Source organism: Arvicola amphibius, chromosome 13, assembly GCF_903992535.2.
Source record: "Arvicola amphibius chromosome 13, mArvAmp1.2, whole genome shotgun sequence".
NCBI lineage: Eukaryota > Metazoa > Chordata > Mammalia > Rodentia > Cricetidae > Arvicola > Arvicola amphibius.
Window position 1 is genome coordinate 35,488,144 of NC_052059.1, and position 27,450 is coordinate 35,515,593.

The 27,450-nt window shown below is 45.9% G+C and overlaps 1 protein-coding gene across 3 annotated transcripts; it reads left to right on the forward strand.

The window, feature by feature from the left end:
* Positions 1 to 2,807: 2,807 nt before the first annotated feature.
* Positions 2,808 to 27,279, forward strand: Cnmd (chondromodulin). Of its 3 annotated transcripts, none has more exons than XM_038310501.1 (7): positions 2,808 to 2,919; positions 3,345 to 3,485; positions 8,277 to 8,417; positions 14,406 to 14,519; positions 19,226 to 19,380; positions 23,604 to 23,763; positions 27,064 to 27,279. In XM_038310501.1, the coding sequence occupies exons 1-7, from the start codon at positions 2,848 to 2,850 to the stop codon at positions 27,277 to 27,279; spliced, it is 999 nt and encodes a 332-aa protein (XP_038166429.1). In that variant the 5' UTR covers positions 2,808 to 2,847. The 3 variants fall into 3 exon arrangements, with proteins under 3 accessions (XP_038166429.1, XP_038166428.1, XP_038166431.1); XM_038310500.1 differs by having other exon boundaries at positions 19,226 to 19,379; positions 23,615 to 23,763; XM_038310503.1 differs by having other exon boundaries at positions 19,226 to 19,379; positions 23,615 to 23,763; positions 27,067 to 27,279.
* The last annotated feature ends 171 nt before the right edge of the window (positions 27,280 to 27,450 follow it).

Below are 27,450 nucleotides of genomic sequence, written 5' to 3' on the forward strand. Positions count from 1 at the left end.
ATAGGAGGGCCCTGCTTTCCCTTGTACTGTGCAAGAGATTTTTTTAACAACTGTTTGTTATTAGATAATAAGTATTTTAAATTCTTTTAATTTCATACATAGTTTTATTGTCTTCACTCCCTTGTTCACCTAAAAACTCCCCCTGTACCCCTCGTGCCCTCTTCCTCTATAATTTTATCTGTACGGATGCCTGTGTGTGAGCCGCAGTACAGAGAATACGGGACTGTGGAGAGCACATTCTCCCCTCCCCCAGAAGACATCTATAGTACGTGCTGTGTCCATCGTTGAGAGAACATAGCAGAAGAAGAGGTGGAAAGATTGTAAGAGCCAAGGCTAGGCAGGCCTGCTGGGAAACGGCATCTTGTGAACGTAACAGGGATGCTTCCCCTGAACCCTCAACAACGTTGCCTACCCAAGACTACACCAATATCTTCCCACTGTGAATGGGGAAGGGCTCACAAAGCCCTACCTCTAGTTTAAAAGCTACAGGCAGTTGGTGTCCGCCGGGGGAGAGAGATTAGCTTTGTTTTTTGTTTGTTTGTTTTCATGGACAATCCCCATATAGGTTGGGTGCCCACACCCTGATGGTCAGCCCTGCACTCAAATCCACATGGGTACCACTAAAAGCACACTTTCAACCTGTATTTGATTTTATGTATGTATTCAAGCACTCTTCTACTTCTCAGTCTTTTGTGTTTCTCCCTCTGGAAATCATCTGTTCCTATCTTCTGCCTGGGTGGAGATGGTCTTTTAATGATCCTAGGACTACCCTATGTTAGAAAAATTCATTCCTTGTCTATAGTAGTTGCACATATTTTTAGCCACTGTGTAACCTTTTGTGATACCTGTTACATGCCCAATAAAACAAATGTAACTACTGCGCTATTGGATTCCCTGCCTCCTAATGGCAAACATCCAAAACCTTTCTCAGTCCTCATGCTTTCCAGCATTTGACTCTGCCAATCCATCTTCTGAATAATCTCTCTCAACTATCAACTTCTGTATCAGGACTCACCTCCTGCTTCTCTACTGCATCTCTTCTGATTCTCTGAAATTCCTGGGACAGCATCCTTAGGAAAAGCCATCTGCTCACCCTTGCTCAGCAGGGACCAGGAGGAGCGCAGTTGGATCACACTGGGCACCTTCCTGGCACCATGAGTGGGATGTGCAGACAAGGGTGTTACACACATCTAGGGGGTGTGCAGACAAGGGTGTTACACACATCTAGGGGTGTTCAGGCGAGGGTGTTACACACATCTACATGGTATACAGACAAAGGTGCTACACACATTCAGGGGGTGTGCAGATGAGGGTGTTACACACATCTAGGGGGTGTGCAGACAAGGGTGCTACACACATCTAGGGGGTGTGCAGACAAGGGTGTTACACACATCTAGGAGGTGTGCAGACCAAGTGGTTTAGGTTGATTCTTAGACTCTTTTTGCCTCTCATCAAATTTAACAATCTAAAAACTGCCGCTCTCATCTCCTCTCCCTGACTGGGCTTCTGCCACCCCCACAGTCCTGTAAGGTCTACATCTGTCTCCCCAGCCCAAGACCCAGCATCTTCCGCCAGCTCTGCTATGGCGGTCTCGTTGCTCTGCTCTTCCCCTGCAGCCCCGTGTCAGCATCTCCACACGAGCATCCCTTTTTTGATCCTTAAACACTCTCCTGCTGCAGTCGTGTACATTTTCAGTCCCTCTGCTCAGGAAGCTTCATTTTCCCACAGCCCCCAGCCCTCGCTCACTCCTCAGCAGAGAGCTCAGAGACAGCTTCAATCCCCAGCGGGAACTGAGGAACCATGGCTGCAAATGAGGTACAGAAAACACATTCTTCAAAATAGAGGAGAAAAATGGGGCTGGAGCTATACCCCTGTGGAAAGCATACCCAGCCCAAAGCCAGGCGCATGGACCAGTGCCTGCGATCCCAGCACTCCAGGGAGGGTGGCAGAATTCAGAGTTGAAGGTCATCTTCAGCTTCATATGGAGTTCTATGTCATCCTGAGCTATGTGTGACTGTCAACAGCAACACAAATAAAACAGTGCAGTATCTTCTCTGTTCACTTATCGATGCTATGCATATGTGTGTGATCCCTGCACACATCATAGTCATTGCTTCAAACGCACCCCATTACTGTTTGGCACAAGTTTGCCGCTGTTTCTATTTAATTGTTGTTGACTTAACTGTAGGCATTTTTTTTTCCAGGCTCCCCATTTCCTTTGCTGCAGGCCCCTTCTGCTTGCGTTTCACTGTTGCTACAACTTAAGCCCCGCCCCTAGAGAACTCAATGGCAAAGGCCATCTCCAAGACTCTGCTCCAAGCTCTATCAGGAGAGACTAGCGACGGCCCCGCCCGGCGGGAAGACCCCTTTCTTATGGTATCATCCCGCTCTCTCAATCCCCCTCCATCATCAGCACCCTCAAAAAATAGCCTCCAGCCAGTGTCACGGCAAAGTGCTCTGATGGTCTAAGGAATCCTTGGGTGGATAGCTAATTGCCCCAGACAAGCTAGTATTTGGGGGAAGGGGCGTTTCTGAGACTCCACATCCCGGCTTTAAAGAAAGGCACCCACACTTACACACTCAGACCTATCTGGGCATTACTTGGGGGCTTTGGACTGGAGAGAGGGAGGAGAGGGCCCTTCTGAGAACTCAGGACGGGCTGAACTGACTGCTCCGGGTGGAGGGAGAAGGGAGGGGAGAGGTGGGGTGCTGGAAGGGGTGGGAACAGAAGGGCTGGCCCGAGCAGGAGCAGGACGCTGCTGCTGCTGCTGCTTCGTATGCAGGGGGCATTTGTCTTTGGGACAGAGAGACAGAGCCTCTGAGTGTCCTTCTTCACCATCTTCAGACATGGCAGAAAACTCGGACAAAGTTCCTATCACCTTGGTAGGACCTGATGACATTGAGTTTTGCAGTCCTCCGGTGAGTAGCCCCTGGGTCCCTAGTCCTGGCGTTGAGTGAGGGCACAGGCAGGGACCGAGGCTGCATGTGGGTGCCAGGTCTACTTCTGGGCTGAGAAGTTTGTGCCATTGAAGGTGTGGTGGTGACGGAATCAAATGAGGATGCCCAGTGTGTGGGTGGAGTGGCAGGGTGCACAGGACCCAGCACAGGTGTGGAGGAAAACTCTTGTGACAGCAAAGGGTGAAGGTCTATGGGACTAAGCGCCTTGCCCAGGGAAGAATCTGCTGTTATTTCCACACCTAAGGCCAGGGGACCCTTGGGAGGTGGCGTCTGAGTGTGCTGGAGCCAAAGCTTCCCACTCCAGTCCTCGAGGTTCCCCGGGGACACAGCGCAGGGACTGGAGTGTATGTGGCGCGGCGGCGACCCGTCCCTCTCCTGCTCTGCAGGCTTACGCCACCGTGACCGTGAAACCCTCCAGCCCTACGCGTCTGCTCAAGGTCGGAGCTGTGGTCCTCATTTCTGGTGCGTTGCTGATGCTCTTCGGGGCCATCGGGGCCTTCTACTTCTGGAAGGGGAATGACAATCACGTAAGTCCAGAGTGGCTTGAAGGGCTATCCGCCCAAGTTGGGGTGCAAGGGCCGCCAGGTGCGTGGGGTGGCCGGTCCCCCTAGGTGGAGCCAGAGCTCTGGTCCCTCAGTGCACACAGTTTGCTCCTCCCCCTTGGTCCTCTAGAGACATCCCCCTGTGCGGATCCAACCGATGTGGGTACTGGGCATTGTATAGGAAGCTCAGGGCTTCTAGGATATAAACGGGAATGGAGACTGTTCGAGAATGCCCTGGACTCTGGAAAGTCATTCTCTGCCACCTCGGCCAAACACAGCCACCAGGCAGTTAGACAGTGGGTAGGGCACGTGGCCTCTCTGAACTTCTCTTCCAGGAAGAAAAAATGAAAGTAAATGATCTTTAAGGCCCGTCCCACCTGAGAAAAGCTGTAAATCTTAAAAGAACAAAGGGGAAGGGAGAATATTCCGAGCCACAGCTGGGGGTAAATCTTTATCCTTAAGGTTTCTGGGTTCGTGACCTATTTATTCATACTCGCTTCTCTTTATTAAAACAGAAAATCTGACTTCCTTAGCGGTGACAAATCTCTTTTCAGAGTCAGTCCGGCCACCTGTGATTTAATAGCAAATCTCTCTCTAACTACTGCTACCCTGCCTTTATCTGCTGTTTATTTTAAAGCAGGATGGACTCTCACGGAGTATAAAAACTGCTTCTGTCTGGACTGGGCCGAGCTCGGGTGCATTCTCTAAATACCTCGCTGTGTCCACCTATGTAAAGGGGGCATTTTATCTTGGTGACCATTGCCACACCAGGGTGGAAGCTTATTTCAGCTAATGGAAAAGAATTCTATCTCCAGGGTGCACACAAAGGGCTCTTTCTTAATCACTGTCCTCCCAGGATCAGTGGCTGCTGCTTTTTCTCCTCTCCCACCATGAAATTCAAGGCATGAACGAATCCCAGTACTTAGAGAAAATGGTGCTGAAAGCAATTCAACCATTTTACACATCACATCTTCGGCAGTCGCTGCATAATTTGTATTTTTAACTCAAATGCCTAATGTAGATAAGCATGCCGTTTAGCACTGAGTCTGTTGGAGAGACTATATCAAATTTACAGGCATCAATTTGTAAGATCAGAATTGCGCTGTTTTCTGTGTGGATTTGAAAAGTGCCTTAATGTATTTGTATTTTAAATATAGACACTGGGCCAGATGCTCACATATGAAAGCAGAGAATCTGAACATGAAAATGATTTTAACAACTACATCCCCACTGGCAGCAGGGTTGAGATTGTCACCCTTTGGGAAATTTGATGGTGTTAAGACGTAAATACTATCTTTTAGATAACAAAATCTCAAAGATGAGAGTCATTCGGAGACAAAAATAGCTTTGCTTTTTGATGTTTTTGGTAAATATTTTGGCCATGAAACTTATGAAAGCATTACCATTTGGCATTTCAGTGTTCTAGACAAGCATGGCTAATTGACAAGCTTCTTTGAGAGAATGACCCTTCCTCCTGAAGGAGCGGGTTCCCGTTCCCCATACCTTCATTTTACCGCGAGATGTTTGGTTGTCTGGTTCAAGAGATTAGTATTACATTCTAAGAAGACAGAGGAAATAGTGAGTCACATTTTATTGCCCACAATCAAAGTTATTGCTATTTCCTGAACAGACAGGAAAATGAAGAAAATCATGGCAGTTCTTTCTCTTTCTTTTTTTTTTCCTGGAAAAAAAAATGTCTAATGCTGTTCCGTATTATTTAAGTCTCAAAAACAAATCACAAAATTCGGAGTAGAGCGCATTTGGCACTGTCTATGCTATGCGCAGGCATGGGCCTACCTTCTCCGGGTATAATTCTAAATCCCCCAAACACAGCAGAGTCAAAAAGGTAAGTCTCTATCCGACACGGTCATCAAGCTAATGGACTCCCCCTTCTCCCAGAAGTCTCTGCACCTCTGCTCTCAGTTACAAAAGAGAACCCTCTGTGACGTCCGCTCCTCCCCCATATCCCACGACTCAGTCCCCAAGGGTTGGTCAGCTCAAATTTAGCTGGAGGGTTACCAAGCACAGGGCACTAATAATGAGGGGATCACTGGCTGAGCTCAAATATTGAGGCCATTTTTCATCCACGTTGCTGCAAATGCAACAAGGCATTGAAATATGGGAAATTCCCATCAGTGCCAGATAACTGACAACTCTACCCATTCCGTGAGGGGAGGAGACCATTGCTTGGGGCCTTTTTTTCTTAGATTAATTTTTCTAGACGTTTTCCCAAACATTATGTAATTAATCTTATAGAGCCGAGGCCTTATTAAAAACTCATTAGCAAATATCCTTGGCTGTAAAAGGCACCATATTGAGCAGAATTTTGGCAAATAATAAACTTCATTGTACTTGGCGAGAAATAGCCTTAGGTGCCAACAGCTCCCTGGGCTTAGAGAAGATAATGTAATTGCCACTCCAGCAGCTCAGCTTCCTGCCCAGCCCAGGACTTTGCAAACTGCAGATTGCCTTCCACCCTTCCCTCCTACATCGGCCCTCCATCACTTCAAAAGGGCACAGGCTTTTCTGCAGCCACCTAGATGAGTGTGCAAGCTAGGTCTATATCCTGAGGATGCTGTCTGAGGCTAGGGAGCCGCTGCTGAGGAAGGAAGTGGAAGCGGTGGAAGGTGAAATTAGGGCTGGAAGAATCAAAGCCAACCTGGCTATGTAACATGATATACTCAAGGCCAACTTGGGCTACATATTGAGACTTGGGTGGGGGGGGGATCGGGAGGGGAGAGAAAGAGGGACAAGGAACCAACTAACGGAGATCTCTAAATGGTTAAACTCATAGATGTTGCACCGCTTTAGTTTGCTGCCACCTGGGTGGAGGACACTTGTGTCAGTAAGAACTCACAGGTCAGGTTCCTAAGACGGCCATGGCTAACTCTGTGTACAATGGCTGCTCTGAGCCCCCAGGTCAGAGCAGAGCCTGTTTCTCAGCTGGCCTGCAAAACGGCCTGGTTCAGCTAAAAACAAACAAACAAACAAATACCAGGCTTCCCTAACTGGGCTGCTCCTGGGGGAGAAGGCAAAGCAGGCTGCTGGGCTCTGGTCCTTCTCTGCTAATTCAGAGTCGGACACGGCCCCGTGGTCAGGGCCGCATAGGGAACTGCAGGCACCAGAGTTCCTGAAAGGAGGCAAGGGAGCCAGGGATGCAAGATGGTCACTCCATGGTGGATCCGGTATTTTTTTCTCTTACCAAACAAATACGGCTGCCCGAGAGGAAGAGCGGGAGTGGCAAACCCATCCCCGCGTCTCTGGTGATAGACGAGTGCTCTGTGGGTCTAGCGATAATGAGTTTTCTCCAAGTGAGGATCCAGTAACGACAACTCCATTTTCTAGTGTTTATCCACGTAGTAGCCACTCCTCGTAATGCAGGAGAGAAATCATGCTTGATTAGAATCACAGCTGTTTACAGTTCTGACCCGCTGGCCTGCGCAAGGTGGGAAACTGTGTCTTGTCAGTTCTCAGCCTCTCCCTTTGGAGACGTGCACATAGGCATTTCTGCGTGGGCACCGTACACTTTGTACGCCGGGCAGATGGCACCTAGATAATGGCTGGTTAATGAAGACAGAGAGATCACTAAAGTCCTAAGAGGAGAGAAAGAAGGAAACTCAGCTCCAGCCTGCCACCTAGAAAAAGGCCTAGCAGGGGAGCAGTATGCTGGGCGGGAGTGCAAGCCAGTTATTTTTAAACCATTGCAGTGATAAACTGTCTAAACCAAAACAAACAAAAAAACAAAAAAAAGCCGCTTTGGGTCATCTAATTTAGTGATTGAAAACATCTTTTTTTTTTTTTTTTTTTTTTTTTTTCTTGTGAGAGATAGTCTATGTAACCCTGCCTTTCCTGGAGACCAGGCTAGCTTTGAACTCACGGAGATGTGCCTGCTTCAGCCTCTGAAGTACTGGTGTATGTAAGATATATCCCAGTCCCATCCAAAATCCTTACCATATGCTATTTCACACATCTAATAGCGACAAAAAAAACCTTAAAAAAATAAATCTTCAAGCAAAGATGTCACTTTCTCGGATGAAAACCATAGGTGGTTCTCAGTTCAGATGCAAAGAGAATTAGACTTTAGAAAACCAAATATTGCTGCTCAACCCCCCACCTGCACAGGCTTTGATTTACTTGGTCGAGATACAGTCCCTGGAGACTCTATTCAGTTGCTTCTGGTGGAGAGCCAAGATTCAAGTCCTGGAGCTGTTTAAAGAGCTATCAAATACTACCAAAGATTTTACTTAGAAAGAATTTTAAAATACATCAGGCTGAGGAGATGGCTTATTTGGTAAAGTGCTTGCCATGGGCACTTGAGAAGCCGAATTTGATCTCCCAGGGCCTCACAGCAATCCTATCGCTGAGGAGGCCAAAGCAGGTTTGTTGGCCAGCTGATTTAGTTGAATTGGTCAGTTCCAGGTTCCGTGAGACACCATGTCTTAAAAATGTCAGGTGGTTAGTGATTAAGGCATTAATTTAACACACACCTTGGGGGGGGTAGTCAAGCATTCACCCATGTGCACAAATATGTGTATACCTACAAACACGTGTGTGTACACATACACACCTACACACACACAAAAGAAATCGTTGTAATAAGTGACTGGTGTATGGATGAAGTCCTCAAATATAAATGTATTTGTATGTGTAATTTGAAATACCATTTGTAATGGCATTTCCATGCATATGTGAGAAAGATGAAAGCCACCTTATCTATTGCAAACCCCAAAATGCTGGAAGAAAGAAAGCATCACTGACTCTTGCGTTCACTTCTAGATTTACAATGTTCATTACACCATGAGTATCAACGGGAAGCTACAAGATGGGTCAATGGAAATAGATGCTGGGAACAACTTGGAGACCTTTAAAATGGGAAGCGGAGCAGAAGAAGCGATTGAAGTTAATGACTTCCAGAACGTAAGTACACTTCATGTGTCTAGAGAGTTTAACAGGCAAACCCTGGCTTTCCTGGTCTGAGGAGAAGCAGCATCTCTCGTGTGTACCAGCGGTTACAGTTCTTTACTGCAACTTCGATGTCCCGACCCACCTGCACTGTGGAGCCTGTGCTCCGTGAGAAAAAGCCTTGCTTTGTCTTCCGCGTCCTCCAAAGGTAGAAACATGGGAGAATATACAAAACAACAAAACCTCTTCCGGTGCAGTAGCCCCAGCAGTTAGGGAGGGCAACACAGGAGGACCCCTTGAGTCCAGGAGTTCGAAGCTGCCTGGCAGCATGAGATTCCCATCTCCAGGCAAGGGAAAAGATTCTTAAAAAGGAAACGAACGAACAAGACAAGACAAAACACCCTAATTCAATTCATGTCCTTAAATAACTGTTGAAAATGAATTTACTTCTAGAAAATAAAAGATATATGGACTTAGAAATCAAAATGAAGCTTTATTTTTCTAATGGAAAAGTATGTTATTGACAAGAACATGTTCTTCTTGGGACTGCACAAAGTCTTCAAGAAAGACTCACGAGAGCTATGTCATTCCAGGTGGTTTCCTATAACCTGGCATATAAAATGCTCAAATAACATTCAAGGACAAAACCTTGGACTTCTAGAGAATAAAGACATTTTAATGACTGGGTAGTTTCCCAAAAATAGTAGGTTTTACTTCCATGTTTTTCTTTTTTTTTTTTTTTTTTTTTTTTTTTTTTTTTTGGTTTTTCGAGACAGAGTTTCTCTGTGGCTTTGGAGCCTGTCCTGGAACTAGCTCTTGTAGACCAGGCTGGCCTCGAACTCACAGAGATCCACTGCCTCTGCCTCCCGAGTGCTGGGAACTTCCATGTTTTTCTAAATTCCCATTTACTCCGGAGAAGAAGCAAGGGTGGATCCCCTATCACAGCCCGGGTTTTCTGGCATGGCTATTACAACAGACACATTTCAGCCCCCTTTGTGTTTTGACCAAAATTTAATTTACAGGCAACCTACGCCATTAGATTATTGGTTGATGCTCCAGCGTGCATCTGCTAACAGAAGTGTCACTCGGGCTAAATTTCCAGTTGACTGCTGACAAAATCTCATTCTCTTATGTTCTGTGATGAGGAAGAAGCATCCGTATTTGGGTTCTTCTGCTAAATCTGCAGACAAAGTAGGTGAAACTTCGTACTGAAGGAGGGCTCTTGAAACTGTCTCTTCTGATAGTTTATGGGTCTACAAACATCTCATCAAACCATCTTCCCCTGATTGATGAGAAAAAAAACGAAAAGAAGCTTTTCATTTACACGAAAGCACTCCTCTTGTGGGAGCCAAAACATGCTTCGTGAGTCCTTTTGAATTCCCAGCAGATGCTAGCATCAGTGCTCAGAGATGCTGAACGCTGATGCGGATGAGGACTGGCTGTGTTGATGGAGGGCCCTGCCCTGGGGACAGGCTCTGCAGCTCTGAGTGTGCCCAGCTGCACTTTGGTCGGTCATCACATTGCAAATGGTTCTGGTCTGTGCACAAGTATAATTTCTCTGGACCTATTAAATGCTTTTACTGCAAAACCCAGGACAGGGCAAAGCATTTTTTTCTCTCTACTACTCGATATAAACTAATAAAATGTGGCTCCTCCGCACGCATCATTCAATCCAGAACAGAACTGAATACCTATGCTGTGCTACAATGTCAAAATATGCAAAAGAGGTTGAGGATGGATTACAAAAGGCCCCTCACTCTTGAGACGTTCAGGTAGCAAGAATATCCTGTGAAAATATTTTAATCCCAAACCTATATATCTGTTTTATAATCCTTTGGTTCTTTCTAATAATGGTATTGATTGTGTTTTGTTCTCATAGACCAACGGGCCACAAATATTTTATAAACTGATCAATTCTCTTTGATAGCTCCTACATTTCTCTAAGTCAGACCTGGTGAGAGGAACATTTTTTTGATGGATAGTACCTGTTATGGGTTTCAACCAGCCTGGACTTTTGAAAAGACATGAATCAGCTTCTGTGGTCATCTGCTATTACTTTTGCCTCCATTTTAAACCATCGGTCAAATGCGGGAAGTGTTGATTGAGGCTCACCGTATGTGGGGATGCTGCTAGGTACAAGGGGTGAAAGATGACTGGCATTTATCCTTCAAGGACCTTCTGGTCCAGTCTAAGAGAAAGATACATGCCCAGAAATGTGCCACGATGAGCTATGGGCAGAGTGTGCTCCACACACAAAAGCGGCACTGCCAATTAGTGGCTTTGCACAGGTTTAGCGAGGCGATGACATTATAATTGAATAGCGTCCCGAGGGATGATTTGTGGGGCTGGGAACTGGACCAAGGGTCTTTCTTGGGCTAGACTAGCACCCTACCACTGAGCTGTAGCTCCAACCCTTTTGAAAAGTGTCTTGAACTTTTAACAGGGACCGCTGGAAAGGATACTACAAAAGAACTCACAGTCCCCGTGCCAGGGCTGTCAGCTCAAGAATGGGAATAGAGATTGATGGAGATAAAGGTGGGGTTAGATCATCAAAGATTCTGAACTGTAAATTGACACCCAGGACCCCAGTATTTTAAGAGTCCAACATAGAAGAGACACCTTGAGAGAGAGAGAAACACTGAAAAAAACCAAGTGCTCCAAACTTTGTTCCCTGGAGCGGGGGGAAACAAGACTGGGTTGATTCACAGTTTGTGATTTATATTCTGAAAGACTATAGCCTGACAAGCATCCACGCTGTTGGCTAAAGCCAAGCTCCTCAGATCTGAAGCCAGTAACGAAAGCCACGACTAAAATCCAAAAACAGTCAATAGTGGTGAGCACATATGGGTATTCTGGGTTTCCAGCAAACAATTCTTTTCATGTGTGGATATTTGAAATCTGTGATTTAAAAAGCTAGAGGGGGAAAAAAAAGACAGCATAACCTACCTGGAAGGTAGGTAGGTTATTGATTTCAAAAGTCAATACAACCCTCCACCGTAATGTAAAGGAACAGTAAAATGAAGGTAATTTATAGTGAGATATGGATTTCATATGTGCATGCTCAGCCTGATGCATTAACTGGTATTAATGAAGTCAAAAGCATACACTGGCCGTCCCAAGACTGCCAGCGCCACACCTGCAATGCAGACGGCCACAAGTGAGCTTTGGCAATTAAGTGTTATGAAATTCTCTGACAGTCGGCGTCGGGACCAATCTCTTGATGGGCATGGCTGTGCATGCCTGCCTCCCCGGCACTTGGGAAGCTGAAATAGGATCCTGAGTCTGAGACAAGCCTGAGATTCTGTCTCAGAAATAAAGCAAAAACTAATTTACTTCCATTTCTAAGTAACTGTGTGTAGGAACTCCACCGTGCTGGGAGCTATGCTCAGTCACCGTGCGCTTATATGGAAAATGAAAACCGTGTTCTGTGCCAGGCAGAACCTACAAACAGCGTGGTTTCCTAGGACTCGGGGCAGTTGGTTCTTCAGGATTCCAGGGTTCTGGGGGGCCCAAAAAGGCCAGACTAGCCCAACATTTGTATCACCAAGGATTTCTACAATGCCTGTCATGGGCAATGACTCCCTTCCCTCCTGAGGCCCTCTAGGGGTCACAGATAGAGCAGCAGCCAGGACTTTATCATATGGCTCTTTTGATGAATGTTGGTTTTTTTTTTTAAATCTTCACTAGTTGCCTTTGTTAGCAAATCTCCTCATTATCACTGACTTCTGGGGCCCTGTTTGTTTGCTAACACAGGAGGTTTGCCTGACTTTCCTGTACTTCTCCATCTGTTTAAATCGCTTAATATATCTGGCCACTTGAGGCAGATTTGCAGCTAGACGTGACGGCCAAGTGTGAATTCGTCTCCACCAGTCCCACCCCATGGGCTGTCAGCAACCTCCGCGGGGTGTGTGCTGGCAGGAATGGACTCGGTACTAGGTCCACTTTCCGTGTAGCAGAAAGTGTAGCAGGCATACTGGAATGATGTATGATGTCCTCCAACACACCTCATGTTCAGAGAGCATGTGTGTCTGGAACTAGAAAACCTACCATGTAGGAAAGCAGTGGTCTCTCTCCCTTCCCTGTTTCTTCAGCTACAAGTTCTAAATTTACATGCAGAGCAAGAGGGGTAGAGATTCGGGAAACAGCATAACAGATACCAGTGCTTCTCAAGCCATATTCCTTATGGTACCAGCAGGGCAGCCTCCAAGGGCTTGCTGAAAATACAAACTTAAAACGTTTAGTCGGAAATTCTCACCCTGGACTTGGGACTCAGCCCTCTGGTGTCTGTCCCAGTGACTCAGATACAAACCGCAGGGACAGGAGAAACTTGACCTGAAAGACTGATATGAGTCTTTTAAAAATTTTACTCCGAACAAGCTCCCTTTGCCCTCAACTGCTGGGCCTCAATTCTAGCTGTCTGTCCATCATCGACATCTGGGTAGTTTAAGAATACTCAAGAGACTGAGCACCACATTATCACTGCAAGAAGAATATTTTGGGAGGGCCCGCAGCTGGGTTCTGTTTTTAGGTTGGTTTTGCTCGTTTATTTTAACAAGATCCCGCATACCTCAATCTGGCCTACACACTCGCTATATAACCAAGGATGACCTTGAACATTTGATCCTCCTGCCTCCACCTCCCCAGTGCTCTATTACCAAGTCTGGTTTTGTCAACTATGTCCTTCAAATCTATCCAGGGGAAGTCGGTGGCCAAAGCAGAGTGCTGTGGTCAGACTATGTCTCTGCCATGTTGAGGAGCTGGGTCAGGAGAGACAAGGTGGCGGGAGGGGGGGCAGGGAGGGGGACTTACACAGTGTGAACAAGCAGGCCTCAAGGCAAAGAACGGGCCATGCAGGAAGAGCCATCTTGGCTCCTCTATTCTGTCACCTGCCGGCCTCTGTGAGTTTCAGGTCCAGGAAGGTAGATTCGTATGAGACTACTCCAGCTTGACTTAGAGTTAGCTTTGTCTCTGTTTAAGACCCCTGATCCCACAGTTCTGGATTTATTATTTATTATTTCCCCACGCCTTAACACTGACTCAGTCTGGCCTTGTCCTACACTGATTTCCACACCACAGGAGATCATCAAGGTTCAGACATGTGGTAGCATCGACATTATTAAGCATAAAATTATGACCTTTAAGAATATTTAGATCATTTATTCCTCATGAATGACATCAGCAGAATCAAAGTTAAACACTCCCGGGACAGAATGTGCAGATCCTTCTCACGTCCTCTTCAGGTGAGAGCCGTGTCCAGCCGTCAACTCAGAGGGAGCTTTGTGCCAATGTGTCCCTTAAGGCTGGTCCCCAGCCAGGAGGAGACATTGTTTATATCTCAGAGGGGACAAAACAAAACACCTAAATGCTCCGGTAAGATTTAGCTCCTGGAGCCATGTATGGCTTTTCTGTTTACTTCAGACTCAGTAACTGGGAAAGTGCAGGATTAAGGGAATTCATTAATTTGACCAACATCTTACGAGAGGCTTTGTAGGACCACAGACTGACAAACACACACATGCACGCATGCACGTGCACACACACACATACTGATCTCAACAAGTTCATAAGTGTGAACTGTAGACCAAGTGGCAAATAAAAGATGAGGCTTAGAAAAAGATGGAGAACGCACCTGAGCCATGAGCTCAGAAAAGGCTGTGCGGCCAGAACGGCAGCTCAGCTGAGCTTCCCGCTGCACAGACAGGGTTCCTAACATGAGCCACTGGGCTCAGGTATCACCCCTCATTGTCCTCCCTCCTGAGTGTGCTCGCTAAAGCATTCTCCCATGCCTTTCCTAGCCTCTGCATCCGCCTGTTTTTCTCTACAGCCTTCATTTCTGCCCAAATTTATATTTGCTTCTTATTGGAAAACAATGTTGGCAAATTCCATGAGAGCCAGGATTTTATTGTGTTTATCCATATAGCCGACACCTGGAATGCCCGACAGGCAAGACGTGCAATGGGTTGAGTAAATAAGTGGATGGACCAATGAACTCTTATCTCGTAGGGTATCACCGGGATCCGGTTCGCAGGAGGAGAGAAGTGCTACATCAAAGCACAGGTGAAGGCTCGGGTCCCCGAGGTGGGCACTGTGACCAAGCAAAGCATCTCTTCTGAACTGGTGGGTACCAACACACACGATGGGCAGCACCAAAGACACCCCCTCTCTCTCCTGGGCAGGTTCATGACCAGAACCTGAGCTGGTTTTTGTTTTGCTCTACCAGAAGAATGTATCTGTCCTGCTGGCTCCAAGTGATCTTTCTGACATGGTGCAGCATAGTTAAAGGTGTGGGGAGGCCCGCTTTATTTTTTTTTTTATTTTTTATTTTTTTTTTTATTTTTTTTTTGGTTTTTCGAGACAGGGTTTCTCTGTAGCTTTGAAGCCTATCCTGGAACTAGCTCTTGTAGACCAGGCTGGTCTCGAACTCACAGAGATCCGCCTACCTCTGCCTCCCGAGTGCTGGGATTAAAGGCGTGCGCCACCACCGCCCGGCTGGGATGCCCGCTTTAAAGGGCATTAGGTGGACAGCTCAGTGAGTAACGGCATTTGCTGCCAAGCCTGACAGCCTGAGTTGGAGTCCTGGAACCCACGTGGCAGGAAGAACGAATAGGCTCCTTCAAGTTGTTTGCCAGCGTCCACCCGTGTGCTGTGGTCACACACACACACACACACACACACACACACACACACAATAAGAAACACGGGGAATGTTTCAGTGCATCAGGGGCTCGGTATTCAGATGGCCTTCTACATCCGGTGTTACGTGGCTATCAGAGCAGGGATTGGAAGTTCAGAATAGCAGAGTGGCGCACGCCTTTAATCCCAGCACTCAGGAGGCAGAGTTCAAGGCCAGCCTGGTCTACAGAGCAAGTTCCAGGGCAGCCAGGGCTACACAGAGAAACCCTGTCTCGAAAAGCCCCCCCCCCAAAAAAAAATCACAATAAAGATTAGAAAAAAAGCTCACAGTTAAACCTTCACTAATGGGACTTAGAAGCCCTCTCCAGTCTCAGCGCCATAAAATGAGGGAATTCTTCCCCAAATGTTCCAGATAGCTGGTCCCCAGCCTCTTGCAGGAAGCTGGGACAGAACACTCTTTCCAGGGGTTTCCTAGGACACTGGGCTGAGATGTCCTCTAGCTCTTCCCTTGGTTCAAGTCAGCGTAATGAAGCGACACAAACCTCGTGGGTTGTTTTCAGTTTTGAAAGCAAGGGAACTGAATCAAAGGCCTGCCTTGCATATAGCCCCATTTTTTTTTTTTCAAACACAGGGTCTCACTAAGTTTCCCAGGTTGGTCTTGAAAGCTCAGGCTTGAGTGGAACTCACTACATACCTCAGGCTAGAATGGAACTCACTACATAGCCCAGGCTAGAGTGGAACTCACTACATAGCTCAGGCTAGAGTAGAACTCACTACATAGCCCACGCTAGAGTGGAACTCATTACATAGCCCAGGCTGACCTCACCCTCTATACATTTTAAAAACATAATTCTTCCATTTGTTCCTAGTGGCTTGCCTTTAAGCCTGGTATTTTGTTGGTTTCGTATTACTGGCAATCGAACCTAAGGCCTTACACATGCTAGGTAGTCACTGACTGCACAAGCTATACTCCAGCCCTAAATCTGACTTTTTAAAAAATTTCCTTTAAGAGTTGCATAGTGTCCTAGAAACCCAGTTAATATTTTTCGTCTAACACTTTTAGGACTTACAAAGTGGTCACACTGTCTTCCATCTGAGCTGTGGCAGGGGTTCTGGAAGGATGACGACTTGGGAACCCTAAAAATGTGGATCTAAACCCCAGCTCTGTCACCTGCTGTGAATGTGACAGCTCTGTCACTTTCAAACCATTGCTTATACACTGTGCCCGTGGCCTTAGAATCTACTAGATGAATGGGAAGACTGCCGCTCATAATTGCTAATTTTATTATGATCTTCCCTGAGCCTTTAGTATCCCAGAGAGGGAAGTGAACCAAGCATCAGATCCCTCAGGGCCATGGAGAAAAACTGTGGATAACAGCAAAGTTGCCTGGAAACCACCTAATTGTTTGTTCCCATGAGAGCCGCAGCAGGTGATGTCTCAAAACAGAACAAAACACAAGCTACAAACCAACCTGTGGGCTCTGAAGGCAAGCCAGGAGGTCCTCTTCCTTCACCTACTTCTTCTGTTACCCCAGTGTTCTTGCTGTAAGATGGAGACTCGATTGCTCCATTCATGCTCCCCTGTGAGCTGTGCTGCTCACAGGCCACCTAAAACGGGGCCGGGACCCCTCTGCTGTGGGGCTTGCAATTCTCTTCATGGCACTGCATTGCTGGGGAGCTCTGCCACTCCATCGCTGTTTCCCGTACGTGGGTGTGAACTCAGTCTCTCTCGCCTGGCCCGAGAACCAACGCCCCCAGCTGTATCACCCAGATCTCATCATAACTTCGTAGCGTGAAACTTGACACCTTTGTCTGTGAGTGTCTGTGTGCGCATGCAGGCTTGTGTGGAAGAGGTCACAGGACAACCTGTGGGTGCTGGAGATTGAACTCAGGCCGTCAGGCTTGGTGGCAAGTGACTTTACCCACTGAGTCATCTCATTGGCTTTAATGGATTTTCTCTCATGATAAATACATGAAAGTATAAAGATGACTATCACAATTGCATAATCTAAAAGCAGCCAAAATTAATAGTTTGGTGAGTTTGTATCCTGTGTGTAATAATCTTTTCGGATATGCAATTAACTACTACAAGATTCTTGTTTCCACTTTAGTGTAGGTTACAATGAATGAATGAGAGACCAGCATATGATTATACTTTTTTTCTTTTTTCCTTTAGACAGGGTCTAGTTACATAGCCCTGCCTGTTCTGTTCTGGAACTCAGGGCGGCCTTGAACTCATAGATCTGACTGCCACTGCCTCCCTAGAGCTGGGATTAAAGGTGTAAACCACCGCCACCATGCCCAGCTACAACTGTATTTTTGAAAGTCTTTTAGTCAAACATTTCAGGAACCTTCAATTTCAGATAATAGTATTTGCAAATAATTATTCAGCTACGGCAAGCAGTGTTGTATTTTAATCTTTGCACTTGATTATTATGTCAGAGTAGACCATCTTGTGGTTTTGTTGTTTACGGATTCATGGTGGATCCTCTGATGGATGAAAACCATTCAGAAAGCACAGCTGGGTAAATCAGCCATGTTCATGGCTGTCAGCAGCAGGTGACTCCATTTAGAGTACCTTCAGCAGGCAGGGACTGGAGGCCAGCAGCTGCAGCAGGGCACGCCGTGGTGACGGCCATCATTACCATTTCTCTCCTCCCACCCCTAAACGGGGTGCTGCAGCCTCTTCCCCAGTTCTTCCCCAGCACTTACGCAGGAACCAGGGAGCCTGCTCAGTACCTACAGAGCCTGAGGACAAACCCGAGGACCTGTGTTCAATCCCCAGAATTCACAGTGTGCAACACATGATTACAGTCCCAGAACTGGGGGTCAAAGAGAGGAGGACCCCTGGGAATTCTTCCCCAGCTAGCCTAGCCCCTCTGAGGAGCCCCACAGACAAAGGGCCTGTCTCAGAAAAATGCTCTGCCCCCACCACCCCGCTTCTGTCTCTCTTTCCCCTCTCTAAACAAATAAATAGAATGTAAAAGCTGATCATTGCCTGATTTACCTTTAGTAGGGAGAAATAGGCCTCTCACTCATAGGCACGCACTGTCTTTCAGTATGGACCTCGCTGCCTGACTTTGGCCACTGGGAAGCATGAAGCAGCAAGTGTTCCTCATTACAATGGGCACACTGCTGCCTCCAACAAAAAGCAGCTTGTGTTGCAAAGGAAAAGGGTTGGGGAGGTGGATGCTGGGTAGCCCACGTGCTCCAAGCCTGACAACATCCTGGCTCACAGGGTGCACCCCAGTCAGGCCCTTCTCTCCACTCTCGTCAGACGATGATGGAGCAGATTTATGTGCCGCTGCTCTCCTAAGTTCTTCAACAGTTTTTGTGTAACTTTAAAAAACGACTGTGCTCAGAGAGCATTCATTTCCTGGCTGGAGCCATTTAATTTAAGGTAAATAACTGGATTACCTGAGTGTTACCTTCCTCCAATAACTTTAAGTTGCTTAATGCAACCATACGCCCGAGGGCGAACACACAAATGAAGTGCTGCTTTTACCTAAAGTGGGGAAGGAACATTTTAATTTCTCCATCCTACTGCAAAGTAATAAATACATGAAAGGAACAACCTGGCAAAAATAAATTTGTCTCCTGGGTTATCAAACCACCCTCCGCATCTCGCCATAGAAGGCAATCCAGGGCTTAGCTTTGAAATCTCGGTGGTGTGCTAGATGCGAGGAACATCTGAAATATGTTTTCTTACAGCTGGGAAGTGAAGGGCTGGTTTATGTTAAATAATACTTTGAACTGGAGACATTAAAGAACCAATCACTTGCTTTTTCCATTGTTGTTTGGAAGCTGCAGAACAAAACCCCGGAAGATTTTCACTTCAAATGAAGGGTTCCTCTATCCTTTATAGGATTTCAGGGTCTGTTCAATTGCTTTTCCTCAAAAACATCTTTGATCGAAAACATCAGATTAACCCAGCTCTCAAAGTTGGTATCAAGTAATTTTCACTTCGACTCAAAACACCTCTATGCATACATGAGGGCTGTCTAGAAGCAGGGTGTTGGGGGGCTGTGCCGGGCATGCGAACTGGAGGCTGGAGTCTTAGGTGTGTGCGTGTGGTATGTGCACACAGAGCTGTCCCATAGTTAGCACAAAGTCAAATAATCCCGCAGTAGCCCGACACGACATGCAGCGTGCGCCACCATCCTCTGCTCACGGGCATTTCATTCTTACAGGAAGGCAAGATCATGCCAGTTAAAGATGAAGAAAACTCTCTTATCTGGGTGGCCATGGACCAGCCCGTGAAGGACAACAGCTTCTTGAGTTCTAAAGTCCTTGAACTCTGTGGCGACCTCCCTATTTTCTGGCTTAAGCCTATGTATCCAAAAGGTAAAGTTTTAAGTTTTTGTAATAGGGCTTGGAATTCTCACTGTCACTGTGGTTCTTGGAAGCCCCCTCCACTGACCTAAGCTTGGAACAAAAAAAGGTAACTTGGGACAGTTGGTGGCTGAGTCTTGGTAATTAGCATGAGAGAGAACAGAGGAGGAAATGATGGGGGGGGGGGGGGGGGGGGGGGTACCTGCCCTCTGAAAGGGAAGGCACAGCGGGTTAAAGGGAGGCAGGCAGAAGACAGAGCACCTCTGCATACCTGCGGTTTTTATTTATGACCCCTGCTTCTTCCTCCCTGCCCCTTAATCTCTGTTGTTTGCGCCTTCCCATTTTACATTTCTTTAGTTTTAAAGCATAGCATCAGGAGACTAAGAAGCTGGCATGCTGCCGATGCTTTATTATATCCAAACCTAGAATTATGGGACAGCCACAAGCTGCAGTGGGTACAGGCTGAGATTCCTCAAGTTCCAGGCTTGATATCAGCTTCCAAAACCAGAGAAATAAGTGCAGGGTCCCCTTGGTGTGAGGCAGGAGCACACACGGAGTCATTTCTGGGTGGCAAAGGGCAGGTAATTCAAACAGCCCTCACTCCTCTGTCCCCAAGGGCCTCACATTCATTTCTACGGGGTCAACACACTGGTCTCCCCAAGGACTACTTTATAGCTGTGGATTAGGTGGAGAGGGAGGACTTTCTCCTTATATAAATGAGATAGGCTGTTTTCAGAAAGGTTTTATTGAATATCAGAAGACAGCAACGAGGAAATGGAGAAAATGTAGGTATTAAATCCACTAGGCTAGGCAGGGTACAAAACCAAAAAACAAAACAAAACAAAACAAAACAAAACCCCCAAAAACCAAACAGGCAGTTCTATGGATGGATGGCGGTGTAGCAACACTGGTGATTGTGCTTAACGCCCTGAACTATATGACTGGAACTCATTAAAGTGAGCTGGGCCTGGTGGCTCTGTTCACTAGTCCTGTCACTAGGAAGGCTGATCAGTTGAAGGAGGCTCTAGGGAGGAGGATCAGTGAAGGCTATCCTTAGCTACACAGCGAGCAGACCAGCCCGTGCTATATGATACCCTGTCCATTGCTATGCTTGCTCTGCCACAACCAAAACAATACCCTACCAGGCCTAGAGGGTACAGCTTTCTGATTCTACCATGAATAACTGATTCTTATTGTTCATAAGTCTCATCTTGCTCCGAAGTATGGAGGAGATGGTTACTCTCAACCCATACCAAGCAACGTCATGTCATACCTGGCAGAGGGTTAGGAAGAACCCTGAGGACTCTGGAGAGATGGCTCAGAAGATAAGAGCACTGACTGTTCTTCCAGAGGTCCTGAGTTCAATTCCCAGCAACCACATGGTGGCTCACAACCATCTATAATGAGATCGGGTGCCTTCTTCTGGCTTGCAAGCATACATGCAGACAGAAAAACATAATAATCTTAAAAGATTTTTTTAAAAAAAGAATGGACCATAAATAGATGGGAATTAAAACAAACAAACAAAAAAGAAGGACCCTGAGGCCGTAGGCAGGATTAGTAAGAAACCACGTTCCCCAGATTGCAGAGCTAAAGGCCACAAAGAACACGCACTGCAATCCTGCCATCTGCCTTTGTTTTTGTTTTTTGTTTTTGTTTTTCGAGAAAGGCTTTCTCTGTAGCTCTGAAGCCTGTCCTGAACTAGCTCCTGTAGACCAGAGCTATCCCAGAACTCACAGAGATCCACCTGCCTCTGCCTCACGAGTGCTGGGACTGAAGGCATGAGCCACCACCACCCAGCGCCATCTGCCTTTGTGTTCCAATCCCATGGCCACACGCCACTTCTCAGTGCCCACTCCCGTTATCTAGGTGGGCCTTTGTGCCTTCTCACCTGCAAACACTGTCTTTCCACTAAGAGTCTCCCGCACTACTCCCATGCTCTTCTCTTAGAACAACCACAGAACTACCCTGAGTTCACCTGTTCATATTTACCAAGTGCAGTTTACAAAATTACATCCCTGAAGGCCTATCCTATGCTGTGAAATTTGTCCTGGGTGTGAGAGGCAATAGCGAACACAGCAGAAAACCATCTGTACTCTGAGTTGTATGCTGCAGGTCTGGAAAGAGAGCTCAGTGGATAGAGATCAGTGTTCAGCGAGTAATCTAATTGGTGAGCCCCAGGTCCCAGTAAGAGACCAATATGAAAAAAATCCCACAAAAACAAAAAACAGGGTAGATGACTCCTGAGAAACACCAGCCAAGGTTAACCTCTGACCTACACACACATGGAAACAGGTGAACTGAATAAGTAACAACAGGGGAGATTGTGAAAAACACAGCGCAGGGTACAGCAGGTGGGGGTGCAGACCAGACAAACGGCAGGACCAAGATGAGTGATGTCACCCTTGGAATCAAGCTAATTCCCTTGTTAAACACATAAGATCTCACACACTCGGTCAATACAAGAGTTACTGGAGGTGTGGGCCGGAGGTATAGCTCAGTGGCAAAGTGCTTGCCTGATTTGATACCCAGCACCATAAAAAATGTACATCACAAATTGAGACTATATAAATGCCTCAGATTAGCAAAGGACTAAATAAATGTTGGCATGTGCATAGGATTATCATAAACATTAAAATGAATTGCTCACTAATCTGTGGCAAGTGCAATTGTATTTTATTATAAAGAAATTAAATCTTAGGCCGGGCGGTGGTGGCGCACGCCTTTAATCCCAGCACTCGGGAGGCAGAGGCAGGCGGATCTCTGAGTTCGAGGCCAGCCTGGTCTACAAGAGCTAGCTCCAGGACAGGCTCTAGAAACTACAGGGAAACCCTGTCTCGAAAAACCAAAAAAAAAAAAAAAGAAAAGAAATTAAATCTTTCCTACAATGCCCAGCTCCCTGTCTGGTTCTAGTAAGTCTTGCAGACTGAACGTTGGCTGTTGAAGAAAACAGGTCATCAGTATCACACAGCTGGATAACCAAAGCGGGAGGGTAGGTGAACACAGGCCAGAAATAAACAGCCACGTCCTAGAACAACCTACTTTATCCTCATTTCATCTTTACCAACGGTTGATACAATTTACACAAGTTCCCAAGATCCAGAGAAAGACAAAGATGAAGAGAGACTAATTTGCCTGAGATCTTTCAACTAGCTGAGCAGTGTGAGCTGACTCAGGTCTCCTTGGTGCTTCTCCAACCATACACTATTCATGGAATCTACCTACGGCTTCAAAGCATATCTTAGTTCTCATAAATAACAAACTGTAAAAATGCTACCTAATGTTTGTGAGCTTACTATATGCTAAGACCCTAAGATAAGGGTTTCCTTAGCCCTATCACCCTGTGAATGAGATACTACTAGCTCCCTTGTAGACAAAGAAAGCTCGGGGAGATGCCACTGCAATGCTCTGTGGTACTTTCCTTCTCTGTTACTCACCTGTCGCTGGCACTGCTAGATACACGAGGAGGTGGCTAACTGCGGTGCTGGGTTGGAAGCCAGCGTTCCTATCCTGTCCTTGCTGTCACACAGTCTGTGATCTTGGCCAGCCACTTGGTTTGCACCTTAATGCCCTCATACATAAAAATATCTGTTTTTTTCTATCCCATGTGAATTTTCTTAGAAGAATTAACCAAGACAATGCCTCATATGAAGATGTAAAGTTTTATGTCTATATAATCAATCGATTAGGAGTACAAAGGGCTGCAGGTTCTAGCATACTTGACCAGCAGTTTTGCTTATTTACAACCCAAACCGTAAGCTGTAAGGATTCTGGCACTGGTGTCCACTCTATGACACCAGCAAGTCTCCTGTTAGCTCCTTTAATCCCAGCACTCGGGAGGCAGAGGCAGGAGGATCTCTGTGAGTTTTAGGCCACACTGGTCTACAGAAGACAGGCTCCAAAGCTACAGAGAAACCCTGTCTAGAAAAACCAACAGAAAAGAAAAACGAAAAAGAAAGTAAAAGCACACATGGTGCTAACAACCTATTCCAGATCGCCTGCCTGGCCACTCCTCACTGCAAAGAGGGCAGAGAAAATCAGGAATATTTTATTTGCTCAGTTCTGAAGTGGGGAAAAGACAAAAGGGCCCGAGAACAGAGGTTTGTCAACTTCCAGTGTCTCCTCCAGTCCGATTATAAAACCAAACGGGAAGCTAGTATATGGCTCATACCTGTGGTGGTCACTCCAGAATGCAGATCTAATTGCCTAACTCATGTTAAGGAATTAACTTACTGAAAATTTTGCAGAAATTCAGAGAGAGAGAAGAGACATAGTCTCTACCACAAGACCACACAGTGAAGCACGAGGCAACCCGGGCCCTAGAAGACTGAATAATGAAACCAGGCCCAGTGTCCAGGACGACGCAGAACCATTCAATCCCGACAATCCTTACCACGTGCGTACCAGTGTTTCATGACATGCCCAGACAAATGCACTGAATGTGATGCTGGAAGTTTATTTCCAAGTGAGATTTCATGCATCTCCAGCTATGTGGTGTAAATTCAAAGTTGTCCCTCCCACCCCCCTTTTTTGGGTAAAAGGGAAAAATCTATGAAAATAGCTCCTACCAGACTCTGATTGTTTAAAATGTTCCCAAGAGTGCGCCCTCAGAGCAACACATGGAATGAAAGTGTTCTCTTCCCCTGCTTATATCCATGCTGTTTGTCCATTCAGCACACATATGTGGGTCTCCCGACCTTTCTCAGGCCCTTTTCCCAGACTATCGACTGCTACTTCTGCTCTTGGGGCTCTCATTCCAGACACACAATGGACTCCCACACAGGAGACAATACTCTAAGCTGAAGGGCCAAAACTGACTTTGTGAGAATGGTATTAAAGTATTAAAGCCCAAATCTTAAGAAATATTTATCACTTACCATTACTATACCTTGCCGAGAACAAAAATAGAATATTTGTAGCAGTTTCTTTTTTTAAAAAAAAAATAAAGTATAAGCATACATTTAAGAAAGCTATACAGTGAAATTAAGTTTCCAAAACATTCCAGCACAGCCATATTCCCCAAAATAGCTTATGTGTCCAGTTTATTTGCAGGAGAACACACAGAGAAACACACACACCTTTTTAGAACAAAAATTCCATTCTGCTTTCCAATTAGAATACAGTATTTTGGGAAGTGTTCTGTTACTGGCTTTTGTCCAATCAGCAGCATTCTAACAAAGAGACAGGCATGTGCTGAAACTTAACTAATTTGGCTTTGGTGGGCATAAAGCATCATCTGCTACTGCTGTAGTAGTACCAGCACCTAAATGAGGTGACCTAGGTGAGGCAGATATTAGCGCATGGACTCTATGACCGAAGTATGTCTTTAGCATAAATATCAAAGCATAGTTCTGATGCATCTAAGGAGGTAGGAGTTGTATATTTTACCAGAGGTTAACACACCATATTCATGTCTGTGAAAGGTAATGTAAGGCCCCTTTCTACAAGACTTTCCTAGACACATGGGATGGCCCGATGACAGCGGCTACTGAATCCAAGTCCCATGCTTGCTAAGTATAAACCCTACCACTGATTCTACCATCCAGCCCCATCAAACCTTTCGGCCTTTGCCACTCTCTTGGGTGTATAAATTATATCATCTGCTTATTTACTTTGCCCATCTTTAATTATGTGTAAGGTTGAACATTTCACACAATCAGCAGCTCTCAAAGATAGGACACAGCTTTTTGGAGGTGCCTTAAGACCATTGAAAAACTCAGATATTTACATTAAATTCCTAACAGTACCAAATTAGTTATAAAGTAGCAAAAAAGTAATTTTGTGGTTGGGGGGGGGCGGCACAACATGAGGAACTGTGTTAAAGGGTCACAGCATTAGGAAGGCTGAGAAGCACTGCAGGAAATCAATTGTGTATCTGCCCCTCCCCCACAGCTCATTCAGTCCTGCACTGCTCCACATATTACAAACATATTTCCTAGCTTATCATTTTAGACTAATGTATTTTAGAAGGATTTAGAGCAGAAGGTATTCTCTAAATAACCCAAGGCTTATCAGAAAATTCAGAACACCATAGTACTTTATTCCCTAAGTTCAAAGAATAACAAGAAATATAATCTGAATAGGCAAACAAAATTTAATATCGCTTATTCCCCAGGTAGCTGGGCTAGATGAATCTGTTCAAGGTCTGAAGCTATCAGGCACCTCACAGAAGGGATGTGACGTGTCTGCCTTGGCTACAGATTCCAGTAATCCACAGCCTTTGAAAAACTCCAATTATGTCAACTTTCTCCTTTATCATATGCTGAGCTTTAGGCAAAAAAACTTCAAGCCTTTCCCTCAAGGTCTGTCCTTCACAGGCTCCTCTAAGGAGCACGCAACAGCCTGAGAGTCCTCCCAATTTTGTTAATCCTAGTAAGTCCCTGTTGAACCTCCCCACCAGGAAACACCTCCATTAACACTTTCGCCCCAGAGAAGTCACACAGCAATTATTCAGGGGGCTGTTCCAAGAGATAAGGGGGAAAGCAGCCTGCAGACTGGAAGGACGGACTGAGGGGTAAGGGAGGCTTTCTGAAGACAGGATCTGAACAGATGTCTTAGACAGTGTTTAGGGACTGCTCGTCCTGTTAGGTGTGACAATGGCAGTGAAGCTTTGTAAAAATCATTCATTCCTTTTAGAACTACTTTCTATTTACGGCTGAAATGTCCTGATGCGTTCAGACTTCTTTAAATTCGTATGAGAATCCTCGTTCCAGTACTACAGGAGAAAACCAAGTAAACGTGACAATAGGTTAGCAGCTGTCAGAATAAGCAAGCGTACTAACGCTCCATAAAGATTTTCCCACTGCCAAGAAAAATTTAATTTTCCTCACACTGACTAGACTTAAGCTCACAGGACAAAGCCAGTTGCCTCCAGGATGGGTACGAAGACACAGAACTTACAACTGAGGACGTGGATAAATGTGCCCGTTAACTACAATCCAGACATTTCAAGAGGCTGAGCAAGGACTGCTCCAAGATCAAGGCCAAACTGGGCTAGTGTGAGACTCTGTATAACCCCACCAATGCCCCAAGTAAATAAAACAAGGGCATCTTGCCAGCGTGTTCAATGTGTATTTAAAAACATACAAAAACCTGCTCTGTAGGTCCTTGGAAAGATAAATCTATCCAGTATCCCCATCTATCCTGCAGTGAAGTCTGACTTCATGCTTGTGTTTGGGAAGGTCTTCTCTTCCGTGAAGACAGCTTCTGTTGTTGATATAAAGGCAGGAGAAGGTGAATGACTCAGCAGTGCTCACAGAGCAGTGGAATTGAAATCCAGCCTGGCCCCAGACCAGTGGCTTTAAAACACGCACCCAGGAGCTCTGGGATCCATCACTACAGGAAGAAACAAATGTCCAGTGAATTAAAATTAGCAGTTAGGATGCTCCTTCTCATCAGAATGCTTCCTTTATGCTTATTTAGAACAAGGCAAGTCACTTCTCAGTGGTAACCATAGCTCCTGCTAGGCATGGAGGAACTTCATTAAAACACCACACTACTTTCTGCTGGTGACAGGCTAAGTAGGCAAAGGTGCCTTGATGTCAGAAGGAATTCTGAGTGGTGGCACTAGTTTGAAAACTTACAACTGACTGTTCTAATCTCCTGAAGCAATGAACTCGGGACCTTATTTTAAAATGCTATGCACGCTGTAACCTTCTCATTAGAGGGAATAAAATCATTGTCTTTCAATTCACAGCAGCAGGAAGGAGAAAGCATGACATTTGACCCGAGACTAGATCACGAAGGAATCTGCTGCATAGAATGCAGGCGGAGCTACACCCACTGCCAGAAGATCTGCGAGCCTCTGGGAGGCTACTATCCTTGGCCTTACAATTATCAAGGATGCCGGTCGGCCTGCAGAGTTGTCATGCCGTGTAGCTGGTGGGTGGCCCGCATCTTGGGCATGGTGTGAAACCACTGCATCTACCAGGTACTGTCAAGCAAGAATTAACTTGAGAGATGACAACCAAAGGAGCATAAAGCATGCTCTGGCCAAGGGACCATAAAGTATTTTATATTCAAGCTAAGTGATGTTATCCTAAACAATACACCAGAAGCTCTCAGCTGTGTGTGTAAACATGCT

Bases quoted from the DNA above. Each gene is read 5' to 3' on its own strand.
- Cnmd (XM_038310501.1), top strand. From the start codon at position 2,848: ATGGCAGAAAACTCGGACAAAGTTCCTATCACCTTGGTAGGACCTGAT. The intron at 3,486-8,276 runs GTAAGTCCAGAG...GTTCACTTCTAG, and splicing joins GGAAGGGGAATGACAATCAC to ATTTACAATGTTCATTACAC. The intron at 14,520-19,225 runs GTGGGTACCAAC...TCATTCTTACAG, and splicing joins AAAGCATCTCTTCTGAACTG to GAAGGCAAGATCATGCCAGT.